The 22,073-nt window shown below is 39.6% G+C and overlaps 2 protein-coding genes across 3 annotated transcripts; one reads left to right on the top strand and one right to left on the bottom strand.

Moving 5' to 3' along the window:
* Window positions 1-10,358: 10,358 nt before the first annotated feature.
* LOC147522103 (G-type lectin S-receptor-like serine/threonine-protein kinase SD2-5) lies at window positions 10,359-10,739 on the bottom strand. Its single transcript, XM_086567172.1, has one exon. The coding sequence runs from the start codon at window positions 10,737-10,739 to the stop codon at window positions 10,359-10,361; it is 381 nt and encodes a 126-aa protein (XP_086423298.1).
* A 9,812-nt stretch (window positions 10,740-20,551) lies between these two features.
* Window positions 20,552-22,066, top strand: LOC147522102 (expansin-A1-like). 2 transcript variants are annotated; one of them, XM_086591002.1, is made up of 2 exons: window positions 20,552-20,768; window positions 21,365-22,066. In XM_086591002.1, the coding sequence occupies exons 1-2, from the start codon at window positions 20,567-20,569 to the stop codon at window positions 21,976-21,978; spliced, it is 816 nt and encodes a 271-aa protein (XP_086447128.1). In that variant the 5' UTR covers window positions 20,552-20,566; the 3' UTR covers window positions 21,979-22,066. The 2 variants fall into 2 exon arrangements, with proteins under 2 accessions (XP_086447128.1, XP_086447119.1); XM_086590993.1 differs by having other exon boundaries at window positions 20,564-20,780.
* Window positions 22,067-22,073: the final 7 nt, after the last annotated feature.

The following is a 22,073-nucleotide window of genomic DNA, read 5'->3' as shown; positions in this document are numbered from 1 at the left end:
GGGCCGCCCTTGAGATGGAGCGCCGAGAACTGGAAGATTTGAAGAAAGCTCGTGAAAGCCGAGTCCGCCAAGATGTTGAAAGATCTACGAGAAGCGAAAGAGTCGAGGCAAAAGCTAGAAGGATTTGAAGATAATGTCCAGAAGCGACTACCGTGGAAATTAGTAAATTTGAACGATTATGCCTTACCATCGCAAGAAGGTTGCTTTCGCTCAGACGCTAACCGGGCCTATGACATATTGGGGCCGGACGAACTTCGTTGGTGGAGGTGACTACAATGGCTTGAAGGAGGAACGCCATTTGTCGCGTCCCGATCCCTCGGTGGAGGAGGTCGAAGGGGATGCCGGTGGGGGCGATTGCCTCTGTGGTGGCGCGCGAAGCGGGGTGGCTCGAAATGGAAGTTTATTTGCACACTGGCGTTGATGAGCTTAGAGTTGGATGGCATAGCGATTATTGTGGGCCGGGAGAGATCTTTGAGATCGATGAAGCTTTTGGCGTGGAGGGGTAGCTCGTGCGGAGATGACGAGTTGTAAAAGTTATTGCTTGTCTTTTATCGGCTTATATCTTTGTGATACAATAGAGGCTGGTTTCTGGGGTAACACAGGCGGTTCTCCTTTTGTGTTTGTGTCTTTGTAATCTTGAAGCGAGTGGGTGTCTCTTGCTGATTCGGGTAGCCAAATGTTGTTAACTTCGTGTGGGGCGGGTTGGATTTTACGAGTAGTCTCGAAGAACTTCGGCTCAAGATTGAAATTTGTATGAAAAGTTTGTTAAACAGGTCGTCCTTTGTTTGCATGCGATGGTAGATATTTGTTTTGCTTGTGTATGTCTGAGTCGTTTGCTCGCTCATAGTTATGCAGGATTATACGGCTTATAATGGAACGTGGTAGGCACATTGTGGTGACAACCTCCTTACTTATGATTGGTAAGATGGGAGGAGCGTCCTGTTGTTGGAGTGCTTTCGATTGCGAAATGCTACGCGCAACGTGAGCATCAGATCGCTGGAGTCTGGCTCGAGACGTAGGTCGAATTGCTCTGTATTCAGTGCCGCCAACTGCAGTGTTCCCTTGCGTGCATGACACGTGTAGGGAGACGAGCGGTTCATGGGACATAATGATGGCGGGCAGATGGCGTTTGGCGTCTCAAGGTGATTATGAGGCACTTAGGAAAAGACGTTTCCTAAGGAATATAAACCGCTCCTCGAATATCATCAAGGGGTGTTATCATTGTTGTGCCTAAGCTTCCCTTCATCGTCTTTGCTCTGCCCTTTCGCTGTGCCTTTCTGTCGCTGCTGCTTCATCAGGTACGTGGTTTCTTAGCTGCGCGTGTTACTCTGTTTGAGAAATACCTAGAGTAAGTTTTAGCTCATGCCGCAGTAACTTTGCTGCTAGGTTAGGATGGCTAGATGTCGTGCGTTTGTGAGAGAAACGTCACCACTATCAATGGAGGAAATGGAGTTTGAGCCTCATGTTCATGGCGATCGGGGAAAAGAAAGGTTCGATGGAGAAACGAAGGGTCATAAGCGACGAGGGAGATAGTCGCCGGGCGGCATTGTGTTCAGTCGCCATAGCGAGTGAAAGCTAACCGCCGGTCGTTCGTTGGCCGCAATTTGGGGAAGCAAAGGGTCGTCCCGATCATAGGTGAGAGTTCGTCCCCGCAATGTAAGGATGTGGGGAGCGAATTCTACTACCTGGGGAAGACGGGGAAGAAGCGGATGGTGAAACGTTCGGATTGTAGCTTCCACTTTCGGCTCCAGCGACTAAGCGTTCGAAGGGGATTGTGCTAGATGGTGATAAAGTAGAGGTGGAGGGCGAGGACATGGGGACACTTTTGGGGGCGATGGATATGGCGCTTGTTTGGTGAGCTCGATACCTTAAAGGCTGTTGTGCGGAGCTCCGTGGAGTCCGGTGTTCTAACCGGCTCATCACGGTTTTTCTTGCGAGGGTATGATAAAGCTGAAAGATCTTTGTGCGGCGCATCGAGACTAGTGGTAAACTCACGTGGAGCTGGGGTTGATGCGAGCTGCGTGGGGGGTGGACAAGAAGAAACTAGAAGTGATGTCCACCAAGTACGGCGTAACGATTGCTTGAGAACTTATTTATCTTGGTGACGGATATGACTGAGCTGGAAAGGGAATTGGCTGTTGTGACTGCTTATGCGAAGAAATGCCAGAAGGTGGCGCGCAAAGCGAAGAGGGCGTATTCCGAAGCTTGTATCGGTTACGCCGCTCTGGACGGGAAGTATGAGGCCCTGAAGAAAGCGACCGTGGGTGATGAGTCAGGGCCAGAGATGCGGGTGATGCTAAGATCTGCCCGGCACACGGCTTCTACCAGCGCACCACCAGAAGATAAGCATGTCATCAGTGATGTTTGAAGATGTGATCGACCCTAGTCTCCGACAGTTGAAAAATGTAAGTACCGGTACGCTTTCCTCTCTTATATGAGAGTTAACAATAGAGCTGTGTCTTCAGGCTTGCCTGAGCAGTTCGCCTTTTGATTCGGAGAACTGGTTTCCACGAAAGTGGCAGTTCGATATTTTGCTTACTTTGTAATAGACGCCGATCTGGATTGCCTGGGTAAGCTCAGCAGATCGGTGAACATATCTGTTGCAACGTTTGGTCGTGTATTGTTATTGCTTATACTCCGCATGCATGTTATTTCCTATATGTGTATGACTAACGTTCTGTGTATGAGGCATGTGGTTTGCGATAACGGAGTATCTGTTTGCAGAGAGTGTTCTCTTTGAGTCGACCTTAGAAGTATAAGTCATCGACGTAACAAGAATTGGAGAGGCTATGTAGCCTGTAAGCTCCAAAGAGCTGACTGCTCACGGAGAGCGTTCTCGCATGAGTCGATCCTAGAAATTTAGGTCCTCGACGTGACAAGAATTGTAGAGGCTATGTAGCATAAGCTCGAGCTCGCCGTGCGCTCCACGAGAGGCGTTCTCGCTTTAGTCGATCCTAGAAATATAGGTCCTCGACGTGACAAGAAGTGTAGAGGCTATGTAGCCTGTAAGCTCCGAAGAGTTATGCGCTCCGCGAGGCGTTTCGCTTTAGTCGATCCTAGAAATATAGGTCCTCGGCGTGACAAGAAGTGTAGAGGCTATGTAGCTTTGTGAAGCTCCCAGCGCTCGCGCTCCGGAGGCGTTCTCGCTTTAGTCGATCCTAGAAATATAGGTCCTCGACGTGACAAGAAGTGTAGAGGCTATGTAGCCTGTAAGCTCCAGAGAGCTGTCTGCTCACGGAGAGCGTTCTCGCTTTAGTCGATCCTAGAAATATAGGTCCTCGACGTGACAAGAAGTGTAGAGAGGCTATGTACTGTAAGCTCCGAAGAGAGTGCGCTCCACGGAGGCGTGTGGCGTTAAAGCGTGGTGGAATGGGGGAGTATACTGGTTGCGCATCGGATGACCGTTGCATGACGTTGTGACTCCCAGGGGGTGGAATAGCTAGCCGAAGTAATTATACAAATGTGACCTTAGATTTATAATGCTGAAATAACAGACTGCATAGGTAGAAAAGCTTTATTGATAAAATCGTTTTAGCAGATAAGTATTCCATGGGCGAGGTAACAATTTTCCCTCTTGGGTTTTTATCCAATATGCGCCATTGCCTACAACGCGCTCTACGATGTATGGGCCTTCCCAATTAGGGGCTAGCTTGGAGTCGTCTTGCGTCTTTTTTAGCACTAGGTCTCCAGGTTGAAAAGACCGAGGATGTACTCGCTTGTTGTAGGAGTTCTTCAGAGTTTGCTGATAAGACGCGACTCTGATGGCAGCTAGATCGCGCCTTTCTTGGCGGTCGATTTCGGCGCTAAAAGCGAAGTCGTTGTGTCCGAATTCTACAAGTTACGGAGCGAAGTGGTGAGGATCGCATTTCGGTAGGAATTACGGCCACGTGCCATAACACAAGGAGAATGGTGATTCGCCATTGCTAGATCGGTACGTGGTGCGGTGAGCCCACGAATATTTTCAACTGATTTGGCCAGCGGGCTTTTGTTCTTTCGATCTTTTCTTTAGATTCTCCGGATTGCTTTGTTCGGCTTCGCTTGGCCATTACTCACGAGCGTCTTCGCGGAGTAGAGAACGCATGAATGATCTTCCACTTGGCTAGGAACTCGACCGTTCGCCTTTGAATTGAGGCCCATTGTCCATTACTAGTGTATGTGGTAAACCAAATCGGTGATAATGTGAGTCGGATGAAGTTTCGGACATGAGAATCTTTGGCGTGTCGCGAGAGGAATGGCCTCGACCCACTTGGTGAAGTAGTCGGTGGCGGCTAGGACAAAGCGGAAGCCGGTACTCTTACGTGGGATGAATGGTCCCATAATGTCCATGCCCCCATGTGAAATGGCTACGGGCTCGCTATCTTTGATCGATTCGCGGCGAGGTTGGATGATATTGTGGCGAACGTTTGGCATTTGAGACATTTGAGGGCGTATGCTTTAGCATCGATCGCATCGGGGGCGAAATATCCGCGAGAGATGGCCTTGTGAGCTAATGGCGGCCGCCCGGCGTGATTTCCACATTCTCGCCGTGGATTTCTGCAAAAATCAACCGACCGTTACGGGGTAATGCACCGTAAAGTGTGGGCCACCAGTGGATTTCTGAGCGGCTTGTTTTGGACTAAACAATAACGACGAGCTTGATATGGGACACCGCGGCCTTGGTACGCCCTCCTGGAGGGGCGTGCGTCTTGGATATAATCGATGATGGGCGCATCCATGTTTGGCTCAACCGATGGTGGCGGAGAGGAAATAGGTCCCTTATCATCAAGGTGTGGTCGACTTGGTATGCGGTCGATCGGCGACTTCTATGAGAACTTGTCGGGGAACGCATTTCGGGTCCGGGTAGCCAAGTAAAGCTAAAATGCTGCGTGGGCGGTTCTCCTCACGCAGCGAAATGATGTATGTGTACCGCTTAAAAGAAGGCAATAAGCGATGAACGACACGAAGATACTTGGAAAGGTTACTTCGTGGGTAGTGTACTCTTTTTGCAACCTAAATCCACGACCGATTCGCGAGTCACTAAAGACTTGGATCTCTTCGACACCGAGCTGCGGCGCCATCCTTAGTCCCCCTAATTAGCGCCAGACTCCGCCTCATTATTGGAAGTTGCAAAGTCAATGCGGACCGACTTTTCAATCATATTTCGTCGGGGAAACTAAGGCGACTCGATGCCACTTCCAATCGAGATTACTTCGAACCATCCACAAAGAGAGACCGGGCGATTTGACTCTCGTTTTGTGTAATGGAGGGCGCAGATTTCTTGTTCCCGGTTGGGGTCCTCGATTTGGGAAATCTGCTAGGAAATCGGACGACGACGACCTTTTCTCGAAGTCGCGGGGACGAACTCTATGTGGTGTTCTCTCGAAGTTCTTGCCCAAACTACCATTCGAGTAGTATTGTTTTCTTTGTGAAGGACTTTCTTCAATGGAAGGTCGGTAAGAACTTTGATTTGATGTGCACGAAAGTACTGACTGAACTTCCGTGCGCGGAATACAACAAAGCAAAATGCACGGCTCGTTCGGAAGGCGTAATTCTTTTTGGCGTGAGTGTCTTACTCGTGAAGTAGATCGGCTTTTCTGAATTGTTCTCCTCTTTAAAAAGAGAATCGAGCTGATGGTGAAAATCGGATCTGACGGATAAAGCCCGGTGTCTCTCCATATATTGGTTTGGCTAAGACGGGAGGCGTGGTGAGATACTCTTTGAGAGTAGCGAATGCATGATGACATTGATCGCTCCATGAGAACGGCTCGCCTTTTTTGAGGAGCTGCAGGAACGGTCTACACTTATCTGAGGCCCTTGATATGAACCGGTTGAGCGCCGCGACCATTCCCGACAATTTCTGTATCTGTTTCTTTGTCCGTGGATCGGGCATATCTAAGAACGCTCGGATCTGGTCAGGATTTGCCTCGATCCCACGCTGCGACACCTGATACCCTAAAAACTTGCCGGAGGACGCTCCAAAGAGGCATTTTTCTGGGTTCAACTTCATGCCCGTACGGCGTAGTCTGGAGAACGCTTGTTCGAGGTGGGTGAGGTGATCACCAGCTTTTTTGCTTTTGACAACCATGTCGTCAATGTAGACCTCCATGGTGTCGCCTAACATGTCTTGGAACATGTCAGTGACCAGGCGTTGGTATGTCGCTCCGGCGTTCTTCAGGCCGAACGGGAGGACGTTGTAGCAATAGATCCCTTGCTCCGTAATGAACGAAGTCTTCTCTTGATCTTCCTCGGCGAGTGGGATTTGGTTGTACCCACTGTACGCATCCATAAAGGAGAGGAGCTCATGACCACAGGTTTGGTCGACAAGTTGGTCAATGCGAGGCAAGGGAAAACTGTCTTTTGGCGTGGCTTGATTGACATTTGTGAAATCGTCGACGATAGGCTTACTGTGCCATTCTTTTTGGGGACGGCGACAATATTTGCAATCCACTCGGGGTAGTCTACCTTTCTGATGAAACCGACTTGCTTGAGTTTTTCGACCTCGTCGTTGATGGCTTTTTGAAAGCGCAGGGATAGTCGACGAGGTCGTTGTCGGACTGGTCTAGCATTGGGGTTCACATTTAATTTATGGCATGCGATTTTAGGATCGACTCCGGGCACATCAATATACGACCAAGCAAAAACATCTTTATTCATAGATAAAAAATTTACAAGCTGGGTCTTTAATGTGGGGTCGAGGTTGGCCCCTACATAGACGAACTTGGGGTCGTCAGCGGTGCCTAAGTTCACTCTTTCTTTTTCTGCCACTGGAGGTGTTACAACGGATGGTGGAGCGCTGCTTGGTAATTCGCTCTCAAGGGGGTCTTGAACGTGCTCTGGGCTAGTCTGGCTAGCAGTTGGGGTCTGAACGACTTGAGCAGCAGCGTTGATGGGGGCATCCCCGAGCTGTGGATACAGCACTGGAGGTATGGACACTGGTGGTACGGCCGTTGTTGGCACGTGTGTTGGCCCACCACAATCCGAAACGATTCTTGACACCCTAGTCGATGGGGCGGCTGATTTTGTATCAATGCTGGGTAGCTTTGCTTGTGCAGGAATGAGTCGGGGAGCGACTACAGGCATTGGCTTCTTTGGAGCCCCCGGTTCGCGCTGGCGGTCGAAGTCCGGACTCGCCACTAAGTCATGTGCCATTGTGTAACTGGTGGGCTCGTGTATGATGGGTGTCAGTCCACGGGCAGTCTCACTGGTTGATACTATCCGGTTCTGATGTCGCTCAAGTCGATTGCTTCTAAGCTCCATCATTCCCCAGGTCCTGGAACGTAGAACTTGATGCAATGTTGATGGGACTGCTTGCATCTGATGGATCCAGCGTCGCCCTAGTATTGCATTGTAGGACGACTTAATGTCGAGAACGCAAAACCATGTATTACAGGTAATCTTATCCTCTCGAGATCCCACCGATACTGGTAAGATAATGTCACCAATGGGGTCGGCTCTGGAGCCATTGAACCCGTAAAGGGGGGCGATTGGGTCTACGAGAACGGACTTGGGGAGGTTCATCTCTTGCATGGTGTGGCAAAATAAGATGTCACAGGAACTGCCAGGGTCGATCAGGACGCGCTTGACTGTCCAGTCGCTGATTTTGACATGAACTACCAATGCGTCATTATGAGGGAGGCAGACTTTGCTTAAGTCGGCCTCTGTGAAAATGATATCTCCTGCGCTGCGACCTGAACCACGCGGGGCGTGGGCTGCCTGTGAAGTAAAATGATAGACTTCCTGAAGAGCGCCAACCCGACGTCGTTTCTCTCGGGAAGAGGTCACGGAATCGTCCGGAAAGGTAATCACATGAATAGTGCGAGCATTGTCCGCGATCGGACGAAGTCTTTGCCTTCTCGCGGACGCGAGAACGATCGCGGAGCCGCCCCCTCGCGCGAGGGCGATTCGTACCTTTGGTGGTGACGGTGAGGCGGAGATCGACTACGTACACGACGAGCCATCAACTTGTGACGCAGGTCGCCATCAGGAATGCTAGTGTATTGTTTGATATGACCAGCTTCCACCAGGTCTTGGAGATAATGCTTGAGCCCCCAGCATGCATCGGTTTCATGGCACTTTGCTTTATGAAATGCACAAAAAGGCTTGCCAGGTCGATCTGCGGGCTGCCTGATGTTTGGCCGGAAAAATGAGGCGCGCTTAATCTTATCCAGTATGTGACTGGGGGAACGTGTCAGGACAGCGAACTCTCTGCTGTTATCTGATCGTGCACGAGCTGCTGGTGCAAGCGACCTGGCGCGCTTCTTGACCCGTGGGGTACGATCCGAGACCGCTGCTACCTCGTGGTTCTCGTCTAAGCCGTGGCGCTTCAAAGTTTCCTGCAACTTGATATACTTGTCCACGCGGGCGTACAGTTCAAAGAGTGTCTCTGGGCGCTCTTTCATCAACGACCTGGAGAGGTCGGTGTTACGCACGCGACAAGCATTAGAAAATGCGAGTGTGGCGAAAGACTCTTTTAAGCCGCTTTCCATGCATAGCAGTTCGGCCTTGAACCGTCCTAGGAATTCACGAATAGTTTCGTCTTCTCGGAAAGATAACTGAAATAGTGAATCAAGATCTGCCTTCTTCCGATGCCGCCAGGTACGCGTCGGCCGGCAAAATAGATCGCTGAGTACGCTTTCGAAGGTTCTAATAGAATCCGATTCCAGTGAAAAGAACCAATCAAGAGCACCATCCTTGAGACTGGCTGGAAATAATCTGCAGTGGAGATGATCGAACTCAGGTGAACTGTAGAGTGCCAAACTCTGAATGTAGCGAGCCACATGCTGACCAGGGCACGTGCTGCCATCATACATTGGAAAACGTGGCTGGATAAAATCTTGCGGAGAGGGTTTATTGAGAACCTCTGCGCTGAACGGAGACGCGCGATATGTCTTGAGCATCTTGTGAACAATCTGTGTGGAGTCCTTCTTGACGGCGTTCTGATCAATCTTTTGTGATAATTCGTTAATCTGCTGATTGACTTCAGTGATGCCGCTGGCGGCACCATTACCGGCTTGCTGTTGTTGGTAAACATCCACCTGAGCTCTTAAGGTAGCATTTTCTTCCCTGAGCAAGGAAATGCTCTCATTTGTTAATCCCAGCTGGTGTGCAAGGCTCTGGACTTGAGCTTCGAGGCTGGCCATGCTTCGTGGGCTTGAGAATTGGTAATGGAAGAGGTAGTTTGTGGTGGTTTCTCAAGTAATCGAGACCACAGACGGCGCCAATGTAAAGGAGTGTTTTGATCTTCTCCTAATTACAACAAGGAAGAACGGGAGGGGTTTGGATTTTGGATGTGACCGAGGTCGCTGTGAGCGAACTGCCTACGTATCTTCTCTCGTTTTTCCTTTTCTTGGGGAGAGAAGAATCGAGTCCGGCGTAGTTCAGTTAGGGTGGTATTTATAGAGTTCAGGGAGAGGAGATCCTTCTGACACGTGTATTCTTTTGTGCAAATGTAGGGTGGAGATCGCGGATGAGTGTTGAATTGGATTTTGGATATGCCCTGTTATGATTGGGGGTAGATGCGGTAGTCCCTATTTCCCGGTGATGAGATTACCACTAAGATCTTGGCAATCATTACACCCGGTGGGGTGTATTTCTATCCGGCCGCTCGTAGATCGCGGCAAAGTGTTCAGACTTGAGATATCTTCGTTCGCACCACCTACTCGAGCCGCTCGCAGGTCGGTCTTGGAGGTCGCCTTGGATTCATCTATGTTGCTTTTCGTGTGCTGCTAGAGCTTGTTCTCGTGTCTGTCTTGGAGGTCGATATCTTCAGTTCGCTTATGCTCCTCGCGAGTGCGATGCCCTATGAGGATATCGCTCCCCTACACGAACAATTTGAACTCTTCAGTCTTCTATAGCACTGCGTTTATCGTCAATTGCTACATGACGTCGTGACCTGAAGCTATTCTTCTATTTAGACTAACTTAAAATAAAGATTTAGGTCATTTTGTTTGTTACTGACAAATTGTAATTTATAAGAACTGGATGGTTTATCATTACTAAAATTGGATTGACTATTCTTCATTCTGGCGCTAGCTTTCTTCTTAAACCAGGTTGTGTAGGCAAGAGTACAAGTAGACTTCCTTACAAACATGACAACGAAGAAGTACCAGTGTTAACCACTTAATTCCTTATCCAAAACAATTGTTGTACAGTTTAGATATAAAAAAAATAACATCCATTTTTAGAACATACCCTTTAACATCCCTGATGGGAACATCTTCCATGGGTTGCTTCCTATCTAGGACCTGATAGATTAGATGGCAATAATGGAGTTGATGTTCGAAAAATTTCTTCTCTCTGAGCTATCTTCAGTATGGATGTTGTGAATATGCTACCATAATCTAGGTCAGATTCAACATCCATTACGCCCTCCAAAACCTTCACAACAACTGACATGAAGGCCTTTTCATGAAATTACTTTGAAGGCACCACACAACAACCTTAATCATTTCCTTTGCTTCTTTTCTATGTAAGAACATGTCTTCATTGTGTTTGTCAACAATATCATATAGGAGGTCTGCTTCTGCTTTTATTTTCAATAAGCTAAGTAAATGCATGTTCTCCTCAGCCTGAGAGGAGTCCAGATTCTTCAATCCACACACAATCTCCAGGGCTACAACCAAAACTATATATACGTCCACTTTTTCTGTAATGACAGAATTCAACCATTCAGGAGCCAAGTACCCAGGAGTTCCTCTCATTGTGGTCATAAATTCGCTTTGATCTTTCTCTATCAGCTTAGACAACCCAACACAGTACATGTTCTTCAATTCTCTTCTCAATTGCAATTGATAAGAACTGAGTTGTAAACTTGTAATGAGGATCCAACTTAATAGGCTTCTATTTGTTGTTCTCTTTTAAGAAGAGGAACACAAGAACTATTTAATTTTGCAGTTTCAATTCATACCGGTTTTTAAAATTGTGGAACATTATTCATAACCACACTAGTTCCTAACGGGTATTTTCGATTTTGGTTTTTCATTCCCGTTATTAAGAAATTTACTATTTACACACATTTTTTATTGATCTTATTAAAAAATGTGTACTAAAAACACAAAAATACCACCACGAACAAGTTAGTTTTTAAATATTGATATAAATTATTATGTCATTTAATAATAAAATTAAGTAAAACTATATATTTAAATAAATAAGTTATATTTTTATATTATTTATAACATTACATATTATAAAAATTACATATTAGACTAATAAATACAATTTAATAATAATATATATAAAGGAAAGTAATTTAATAATAATAATAACATCACATTACTTTCCTTTATATATTATTATTAAATTATATTTATTAGTATAATATGTAATATTTATAATATTTAATGTTATAAATAATATAAAAATATAACTTATTTATTTAAATATATAGTTTTACTTAATTTTATTATTAAATGACATAATAATTTATATCAATATTTAAAAACCAACTCATTCGTGGCGGTATTTTTGTGTTTTTAGTACACATTTTTTAACAAGATCAATAAAAAATGTGTGTAAATAGTAAATTTCTTAATAACCGGAATGAAAAACCAGGACCGAAAATACCCGCTAGGAACCAGTGGTTATGAATAATGTTCCACAATTTTAAAAGTAGGTATGAAACTGCAAAATTAAATGGTTCTTGTGTTCCTCTTCTTATGTAATTTTTATAATATTTAATGTTATAAATAATATAAAAATATAACTTATTTATTTAAATATATAGTTTTACTTAATTTTATTATTAAATGACATAATAATTTATATCAATATTTAAAAACCAACTCGTTCGTGGCGGTATTTTTGTGTTTTTAGTACACTTTTTTTAACAAGATCAATAAAAAATGTGTGTAAATAGTAAATTTCTTAATAACCGGAATGAAAAACTAGAACTGCCTTATAGAAGTAAAAAGACGCTACATATTTCTACTATCCAAACAATATCGCAAATACTGACATTGAAAACTGCAAACAAGCCTGTCTAAATAACTGTTCTTGTAACGTCGCTCTGTTTCAATATGGTTCAAATGATTCCAATGGATACTACTTCATGCCACCCCAACTCTTTCCCTTAATGAATAATGAAAAGGATAAGACCCATTATAACTCATCGGCTTTCATCAAAGTTCAAGTACCCCATATAGAATTTTCACCGAATGCTCCGGCTTCTCGAACCAAAACAAACCGGACCACAGTTATATTGGGGTCAAGCCTTGGAGTTTTTTTTTTTTTGTGTATTGCTTATGATAATCATTTCAGTTGTTCTTTTAAGGCTCAAAAAAGTTGTTGAGAGTGACGAAGAGGATTATTTAGATCATATACCAGGGATAAATATAAGAGATTAATTTGTTAAACGTGATTAGTTAGAAATAGTAAAAAAATAAAATAAAATATATATATATATATATATATATATATATATATATATATATATGTATGTATGTATTTTTTGAGATGTGTATACTTGCGTATACACGCTTTCTTATATTATTGTATATAGATGAACTATTACCGTGTGTATATGATGATAATATTGTTTCACCAATACGACATGCATATGTAGGTTATTTTCTTAATGCCGTTATAAATGATTAATTAAAATAGTTGTGATAATTAGTAGTCATAAACCATATTAGAATTTATGTAGAGGATGTCTTAATATAATGATGATCTTACTTCAATAGCAAACATTTTTTTATTTTATTTTGTCTTATAAGTGTGTAGTGCCTATAAATTATGACATGATTGATTAGTATTGTTAAATTAGTTTCACATTGATTTTTGCGTCTTCAAGTATTCTTAAACATATGCCTTAATTATTATTTTTTTCATAAATATTAATATATTGAACTTTGTTCAGGCCAATATAACTTGTTGTGGGTTAGGGGTTTGCGTGGGTACCCAATTATCCAAACCCGAACCGAAATCGAAACCGTTTATAGCGGTTTTGGGTCTTAAAATGTTAAACCCATTTAAAGTAGGTCTTCTAGAACTGAACCGATAAAGAATCGAAACCGTTAGAACCAAATAGTAAAAAACCGATGGGTACCCGAACTGAAATCGGAACCGATTATTATGATTTTGATATATAGAATTTAGTATTATATATATAAAGGCAAACCCAAACATTATTATTATATATAGTCTATATTTGTTAGGTGTAAAATTATACTAAATATATATAACATTTAACATAATAGTGAATGTGTTTTATTAAATGCATCTTTTATAATTTACATTAAATATGTGTATTATAAATATTAATAATAATGTTTATGTGTCTACGTCTACACGTATAGTCGTATACTATGAATTAACTAATGCACTGTCTATATTAACTAATGCATGAGCGTTAATATATATATGCTTGATATATTACATGTATATATATTGGATAACGAATATGTGTAATGCTAACTAACAATTGTGGTACATATTGTATTTATTCTATATATGACGCATTACGTATAGTATAATATACACATGTTCGATTTAAAATATTCACATACGTATAATGTATGATAATGTATTTAAAGTTTTTAGAAAACTTTCAAATACTATTATTGAATTTAGGACCATTACTTTTTATGAGAGGACAAAAATATCGATGACAAGTGTTATAGTCACCGTAAACCAACTTTTATATCGGTTATATAACTAAAAATAATAATTTTAACAATAAAAATGTATAACCCGAGAAGGAACCGAAACCCAAATTGGAACCGACTTAATTAATGGGTATGGGTTTGGGTTTTCAAAATATAAGAAAAAAATCGAAAGAATCGAATCCGATAGGAACTGCTAAAAATAGACCTAGAATCGAAACCGATAAGGACCGACCCATAACCGACCCATGAACACCCCTATTGTGGGTGATATATTAGAAGTTAGTTTATATTATCCTAAATTTATTTTAAAATTCGTGTTATACGGTAGCAAGTCTTATTTTAATTGTCATTGTATATGGAGATTAATTTTTTTACATTTTCACTGTTTAAAATAATTAGTAATAATAATAATAATAATAATAATAATAATAATAATAAACGTCGAATATTTCTTCTTAATTGCTTTGTTTTAGTCTATATAATTTTTATAGATGAATATGATTTTTTTTTATAGAATACGTGTTATATTTAATCAATTTGCATTCTTGAATTAGGATTCGATGGTTGTTTTCATGTTTAAGATTTATATAGTTTTAAATGATTCATTGTTGCTTGCTTGAATGAGAGTATTATATGTTTGATTGTTTATCTTCCTCTTATGTTGATGAATTATAGTTGCATAAAGTTGAGTTAGAGTTCCTTTATATTTTGTTTGATAATGTTAAAAAACAACATTTATAGATACAATAAAATAATTAAATAAAAAGGTTTCTGAGAGCATGACTAAAGTAAATATAAAATTTTATTGTTTGAGGTGGTTACTATTCTGTGGCATTTCAATAGATTTCAAATACATAATAATTAGTGTAATTCATCTGTTCTCTATAATTTTTTCCAACTAATTAATTATATTATTGTTTACTTAAAGTGTGTTGGTGTGTCGATATTTTCTTTCACCACATTTAGTCTCATGATTTATCATAATTAGTTGTCACGAAGGAAACTATAAATTATATGCATTTTGTTGTTTCAATTTTCTTATAAAATACGTAGTATGTCCATTGCTTAGATGGTCATTTATGATAATAAGAGAAAGTTGATTTGTTTGTTTAGTATATATATATATATAGTTTACTAGTAAAAATAAATAAATTTTGATATATTCATGAAAGGAAATTGATGTAAAATTGGATAAGAGTGTTTTAATACGTTATTGATGATGATACATTGGTATTTAGAGTAGTGATCGTTATTAATTCATATTGTTGTTTGTATTTTGTAATTAGATTTTTCCATTTCGATTTGACTCATACGCTTAATTAAAATGTTTGAGATTTTTTTTTATTGTAGTTTCAATGACATTAGTGATTTTTGTTTTAAGTGTATTAGACACTAATTTTTCTTTTGTGCATGACAATGAAAAACTCCCTAATGTTTTATGCAAGGATGAACATACCCCACATTATTGATTAGTTTAAGTAGAATATTATTTTTTCGTAGAGGTTGCTACGTGTCAAGAAACTGCATGCTAATGAGAAACGATATATTTGTCTTGTGTTTAAATGAAAGTAGTAATAATTTATTTTAATATAGACAGTTAAACTATAATAGATTTTGTAGTGGCATGAGGACGTACATATATTCTGGAATTATTTAAAAATAATTAATATCAACGTTATCTTGCTTAAGTTTAATCTATGTACATTCTTGTGCAGGTTATAAGTTAATAACCAACGTTATTTGTCCGTATAACTTACCTTATTTCCGAATATCGGGACGAGATTCTTTTGAGTTAGTTGTGTAAGTAAGACTCCAATTATTTTTCCATTATTTTATAATATTTAGTATTTCAAAATTTGATATTTATTTCTTGGTCAACATGCTAGTAAATGTGGGTTTGACTTTTTGATAGAAAGAGAAATGAGGGAAAATTAATATTTTGAATTTTTGTGTAGAATTTTTTAATATTTGGAAAATTTTCAAAAGATATATTAATATAAGGTATATAATAAATATAGTACTTATAATAGAGAAAAATATTCTATAGTTAGGAATAGAGATATTTGGTAAAATAGTAAGTTTCTAAAATGTTAAACATAATATAAATTCTTTAGAATGGAAGAATTTATCATAAATTTGGGATTTTTAAGAAAAATAAGTTTTTGATTAGAACTAGACAAATTAACTAAAAGAAAAAATGGAGACACAGATTGTGCATCTTGTAGGTAGCTTAGGATTGGATTATCTCCATCATTTTTTCTATACACTCTTTGCGGGAATACGAGAGGTGAGTAGTTATGTTTTTCTATTTCACCGAACCTAGAGTTTTACGGATATGAAGAAAAAGCTTTTTCTTGTCAAAGTTTTTTTCGCTTTTCAGTTTTTTTGTTCTTGTCGAATTTTCGGTAAATGTCATTTATTTTTTCTCATCTTGTCGAATTGTTAAACTAGTTAGATGTCATTATATTAATTTGCTTAATTACTAAAACTTTGGAAATTTATTTGTTGCTTATAATTGCGAATTATAATGTCCGGATCTTTGAAATTAAAAGCGGGGTTGGCCTAATGGAACCAAAAATAAATGTGTTAGTAATAGTAAGTAGAACAAAAGCTATTATTTTTTCAGAAAGAACAAAGAAATCATCCAAAAATGTAAAATATATAGTTAGTTATATTGTTTGAACAAAAAGCGTTTTTTTTTATTATGTAGGCAAAAATTATAATGTTGTTGTTTTGGGTTGTTGGTTGAGGTCGGGGGATTAAGAGATTGATGTTGGTTGTTGGTTGATTGGTTGATTGGGTAGGTGTTGTTGAAGGTTGAAGAAGACGTTAATGGCGTCGATGGAGAGTTTTGGGAAAAATTGGTTTGGTTGTTTTTAGTTTAATTAGAGTTGTAGGGTTTTTTATCTAGATTAAAATCGATGGGTTTTTGGAAGTTGAGAGTGTATCACACCTCAAAAATTGAAGAGTCGGAAACAAATATTTTTTTTTCGATTTTGTCGAAATTCGGGGTGTGACAATTTGACTTGATAAAAGCTAACAGGCCTTCCATTGTAACAGAAAGAGAAAACAAACCTCCTTTGGTGAGTTCGGTCCTATTCAAAGTTGACACACAAGCAGTGAGCTGTTGTCTTGTCGCCAACTTCTGCCTTGGAACTAATGCGTCTGTTGGATGATCAAAAGATTGCCAGACAGTGTTGATATTGTCGTCAAACAACACAAGGTTTCCCATGTCAGTCATGTTTAAGCCTATAACAGACTTCCCAGTAGTGTTTGTAGACCAAACTAATGTACCATTGACATCTCGCAATATCAAGTCTCCATCTCTAGTGAGCAATAATGTTGCATTTTCTCTAACGGGGTTGTTTCGATTGGCAGACCAAACTACTTGTGGGAAACCTATTGAAGGAGAAGTGATACCAAACACGCTATTTGTTTGGACAATGAAAATGGCAAATAAGAAAAAGCTGGAATCTCCATTACAATAAAATCTGCAGGCAAAACGTGGACCGATGCTTCCACGGAGAAGGATGGGTCTTACACTAGGCCCATCAGTGAAATTTACAAAATGTATGGAGAGGTCATTATTAGTCCATGAATTAAACAGATTGGCAATTGGATAATCGAAAGGTTGGGCATACATTGAATAACAAGAAAAGGTTAGAATAACAAGGATAACATGAACTTGATACAAATTCCATCAAATATCCATAAATTCTACTATTAAGAAGAATGAGTTTCAGATTAAATGAAGTACAAGCAGAATAAATAATGGCTGAAGAACAAAAAAGGAGATGGTGGGTTACAAAGTAATACTGTAATACACTACCACTTTATCACGTTTACGATCTTGAGAGATCTTTAATTTACTTATTAATCAAACAATGCCCCTAGAGTTGTTTCAAAGCCTGAAGTTGGTTGTTGACTTGTTGCCAGTGATTATGGTATTTTGTGGCATATGACAGTGATGGCGATGGCATTAACCGTCAGTCCTCACTCAATTATGTGTAAAATTCTATACTAGCTAAAGGAAACAACAAAGAAGGGAGAAAAAGAAAGCACCAAGAAGCCTCTATACAAGTTTAAAAAAGGCCTTCAAAAAGCTCATTAATGCAGTACGAAGATGACTTCAAATAAAGATCATGGAAGACAAAAGCTCACTATGAGATAGCTAATGATTGAGAATTGTTCTACTTCAAGTTTACTGATGATGAGGACAGACAAATGGTCCTAGAGAAAGGACCACTTTGTGTTGCTGGACGTGTCTTTATGGTTCGACAATGGACATATATCTTTTGTTCAACTACTCGATGGTTCAGATGCACATATTTCACATATTAGCCTTGTTATTCTTTCTCCAAATCTCACTTTACATAATGTGTTTCATATAACATCTTTTAAATACAACTTATTGTATGTTAGTTAACTCACCAATTGCAAAACTGAAAATTGTGTTGTAACGCCTTTTTGCCTAACTCTTGTTCATTTCAAACCTATCAACGAGGAAGACGATTGGACAAGGGAGCATCCCATGATGGTCTTTATTATTACAAAGAGTCACCAGTGACACTAGTAGTTGTTGTGCCTCCTACTCTTGATCTTTGGTATTGGCGTTTAGGCCATATTCCTTTTCGTTCCTTAGAACATCTAGTTAAGTAGTTTGATTTCATTTCTTGTTCGAATAATCATGTTTGTGATGTTTGGCCTCAAGCAATATAAAAAAACATGTTTACCTTTTCCATCTAGTTCAATCGCTACAATAAATGCTTTTGAGTTAATACATTAATTGCGATATTTTGGGTCCTTTAATTTTTCACAATTATCTTTAAATGGGCGGTTCTCATTATTTTTTAACAATTGTGGATGATTATACTAGATGCACATGGATTTATCTTATGCATGTAAAGTCTCAAACTTAAAGTTTGTTAAAATATTTTTTTGCCATGGTCAAAACACAATTTTCCTCCAAAGTTCATTATCTTTTTCATGGCCTCTAGCGCAATTTTTTCATAAATTCAAAAAAAATTCAATCAAATAATCGTTCGGAATTTTTGCATGTCCTAATATATGCAAACTTTCTTATCTTAAAATGGTGTTTTTCATCAAATAAGTTTTGTTGGGACTCCCCAACAAAATGGTGTTGTAGAGCGCAAACACCATCATATATTATAAGTGGCTTGGGCATTACGCTTTCAAGCTCATGTCACTTACCTTTAACATTTTTGTGTTAATGTATTGTCACAACAATTTACTTAATAAATAAAATGTCCACACCTCTTCTATCGGGTAAATCCCCATATAAAATCTTAAATCTTACCACCAATTTATAGTCACTTACGTGTTTTTGGCAGCTTGTGTTATGCCATAATGCTATTAATATTAAACACAAATTTAATCAACGTGCTAAATCTAGTATTTTTGTTGGTTATTCTTATCAAAAGGTAAAAAAGGTATCGGGTTTACAATCGTGCAACTCAATTTGTATACACTTCACATGATGTTATTTTTTATGAAGGCATTTTCCCATTTAAAGATATGTCTAAACTTCAGTCCACTTCTTCTTATGTTACTCCATTATTATTAGATGATTTGGATACGAAAAAATAGATGTTTTGTACCATGAACTTTGTTGGTTTTATCACTTTGGGCAAATAAATTTTTTTTTTGAGCAAATTGGGTCATGACTTTTTTTTAATCAAGTTAGCCCACCGTTATCATTCCATTACTTCACATGCTTATGTGGCGTGTCGGATGTATATATGTTCGGCCAAATGCTCATGTGGAACTGTTGAAGTGCACACCTAATAAGCCAACTATTTTTACTATTTTTTGTTTTGTTACTAAAAAAATAACAAAAAAGCCCATGTTTTTTTATTTCTAATTAAAATGCCACCAACTAATGTGGCCTATGAACACTTAAGTTAGTGCCACATGTTGTTATCAAAAATGCAGTTCAAACAAAAAATTACATTTGACGGAATACCTTTTAGATGACATTGGCTTGCAATAGGGTAACATAGTAAGAGACATATTTTGTTTTTTTATTGTTTTTTCATTATGCAAACTTTTTGTTTTACTGTTGGCACTGAACTTATCGTATTTGGGAAGGAGATAACATCACGTGCAACAAGTGTGATGTTGCTTGTCACGTAAGTGCCACATTAGATTTTGTTAGCTGTCAATTTGAATACCAACACTCATCTTTTGTTAGCGCACATAGGCAGCCGTTTATACACATAGACAAATCTTCTAATGGAACTATACCGGTGGCTCAAACTGATACAAAAAGAAAGGTCATGATCCAATTTGCTAAAAAAAAATTCTTGCCCCAAATTAATAAAAACAGCAAATTTCATGGTACAAAACGTCCATTTTTTCTTTGGATACTGGTGACTCCATTGTGAATCAAAACATCACCTTAAATTGCCTTCCACTAGTATATCTTCTCCAGTTGATAACAATCATAGCCCATGCGCCAATTCTAACCCAATCATTTCTCCCACTCTTGTTTCCATATCCCATCCCAACCATGACCGTCCTACACCATACTCAACAGGTTATACCCGATACACATGCTGCTGAACTAACCCATTACTTCCAATGTTGATTCACTTTCTGCTACTCAACCTTCATTTTCACACATTTTGACTAGAAGTAAAAGAGTAAAACCACATGTTCAGCCGTAGATTTGACATTAACTATTGGAATCTCCTGAGGAAGACTAAGAACACATGTAAGAATTTCATTGTTGAGTAGTCAACTAAAAAGGCCAATAATTAAACTACCCATTGATCAAACCATCGAGATCATCTACAAACATGCCATACATACTATATTGAACGGACGCGATAGATTTTTCGTATTAGCGAATGCCAGAATAAGAAATCTTTCTTATCGTTAATTACTAGAGAATCAAATGCAATTAATTTCACTCTATCCTTCACTACTTGACCGGCCACCTCAATTTTGTGTATAAATACATGAGCTCCCTAAACAACCGTGTAAAGCTCAAGTACTTCGTGAGTACAGAATTTGTAACAATGAGCTGTGTTTCTTTGCTTTTGATCATTGTCATGGCATGGCTTTATGCGATTGCAGGTGTGCTTGGAGATAATGCATGGAAGCCCCAAGGAAATGGATGGCAAGCTGCTCATGCAACATTTTATGGTGACATGCAAGGGGGTGAAACCATGCGTGAGTTTCTTAACTTGGATCAACTTTCATTCATTATTTACTGAAAAAAAAATGAATATAGGTAGTTTCTAATGAAATTTATGTCACTTCTAGGTTCAGTATATACGTATCGTAGCCTTGGTAACAGCCTTAATCCAAATATATAATTGGCTTGGTTCAAAACTTTTCCCTGATCTCCATGATCAAAATTTAGTACTCGATCTAATGTTCCTGAAAAAAGATGGAGAAAAAGAGAAATTGGAACTGCGTTTGATTCCCAATACGTAGAGAAATCTCTCACTGAAATTTAGATCATAAGTTCGACAAAACTTTAAAAGAGGAAAAATGAAAAATCCCCTCAAATTGACCAGGCATGAAGAAGTGTATGGGCAGAACAAATCAACAAAATGGCTCGGTCCCGTAGCACACTTTGGGCCCACTACATAAAAACCTTGACCCTAACCGTTCATTCGGTATAGTTTACTACTTTTGGGCTTCAGTGGCCCATAAACAAAAGGTTCGGATTTCAAGCCTTATGAGGTAGTGTTTTTTGCTTTTCAATCCCCAATGGCTAAATATTTTGTTACGGTTTGATTATCACACAGAGGGAGCTTGTGGCTATGGCGATTTAATTGAACAAGGTTACGGCCTTGAAACAGCAGCCTTAAGCGCTGCACTCTTCAACGATGGGTTTACATGTGGTGCCTGCTATGAAATTGTTTGCGACCAGTCATCGAAATGGTGTCTAGATAGTGTGATTCATGTAACTGCAACAAATTTCTGTCCAGCAAACTACAGCAAGCCCACAGGAAATTGGTGTAACCCCCCTCAAAAGCATTTTGATCTATCACAGCCCATGTTTCGCAAAATTGCACAATATGTAGCTGGCATTGTTCCAGTTTATTACCGACGCGTGCTATGTCCAAAAAGAGGTGGCATGCAATTTGAAATCAAAGGCAATCCTTACTGGATACTGGTACTAGTGTACAATGTAGGAGGTGTTGGTGATATTTCAAGTGTTAAGATCAAGGGAACAGAGACGGATTGGATACAAATGTCGCATAATTGGGGCGCAAATTGGCAAACTTCAGCACAATTATTAGGCCAACCCTTGTCCTTCCAAGTGACTACGAGTGATGGTCAGATGGTCCAGTCTGATAATGTCGCATCTGGCGGCTGGCGCTTCGGGCAGACTTTTCGTGGAGGACAGTTTAGATGACGCGAGTTACGAGTTTGATGTCAAGCGTTCGAAGGCTAAAGTCATGTACGCAATTGAATGAATAATATGAACTTCTCTTGTTAGTCTACATAATC

Source organism: Coptis chinensis, chromosome 1, assembly GCF_015680905.1.
Source record: "Coptis chinensis isolate HL-2020 chromosome 1, ASM1568090v1, whole genome shotgun sequence".
NCBI lineage: Eukaryota > Viridiplantae > Streptophyta > Magnoliopsida > Ranunculales > Ranunculaceae > Coptis > Coptis chinensis.
The sequence above is the reverse complement of the archived record's forward strand: the minus strand, read 5'-3'. Positions and strand labels throughout refer to the sequence as shown.

Coding starts and splice junctions, on each gene's coding strand:
- LOC147522102 (XM_086590993.1), top strand. CDS start 20,567: ATGAGCTCCCTAAACAACCGTGTAAAGCTCAAGTACTTCGTGAGTACA. Junction 20,781..21,364: donor GCAAGGGGGTGAAACCATGC/GTGAGTTTCTTA, acceptor ATTATCACACAG/AGGGAGCTTGTGGCTATGGC.
- LOC147522103 (XM_086567172.1), bottom strand. CDS start 10,739: ATGTACTGTGTTGGGTTGTCTAAGCTGATAGAGAAAGATCAAAGCGAA.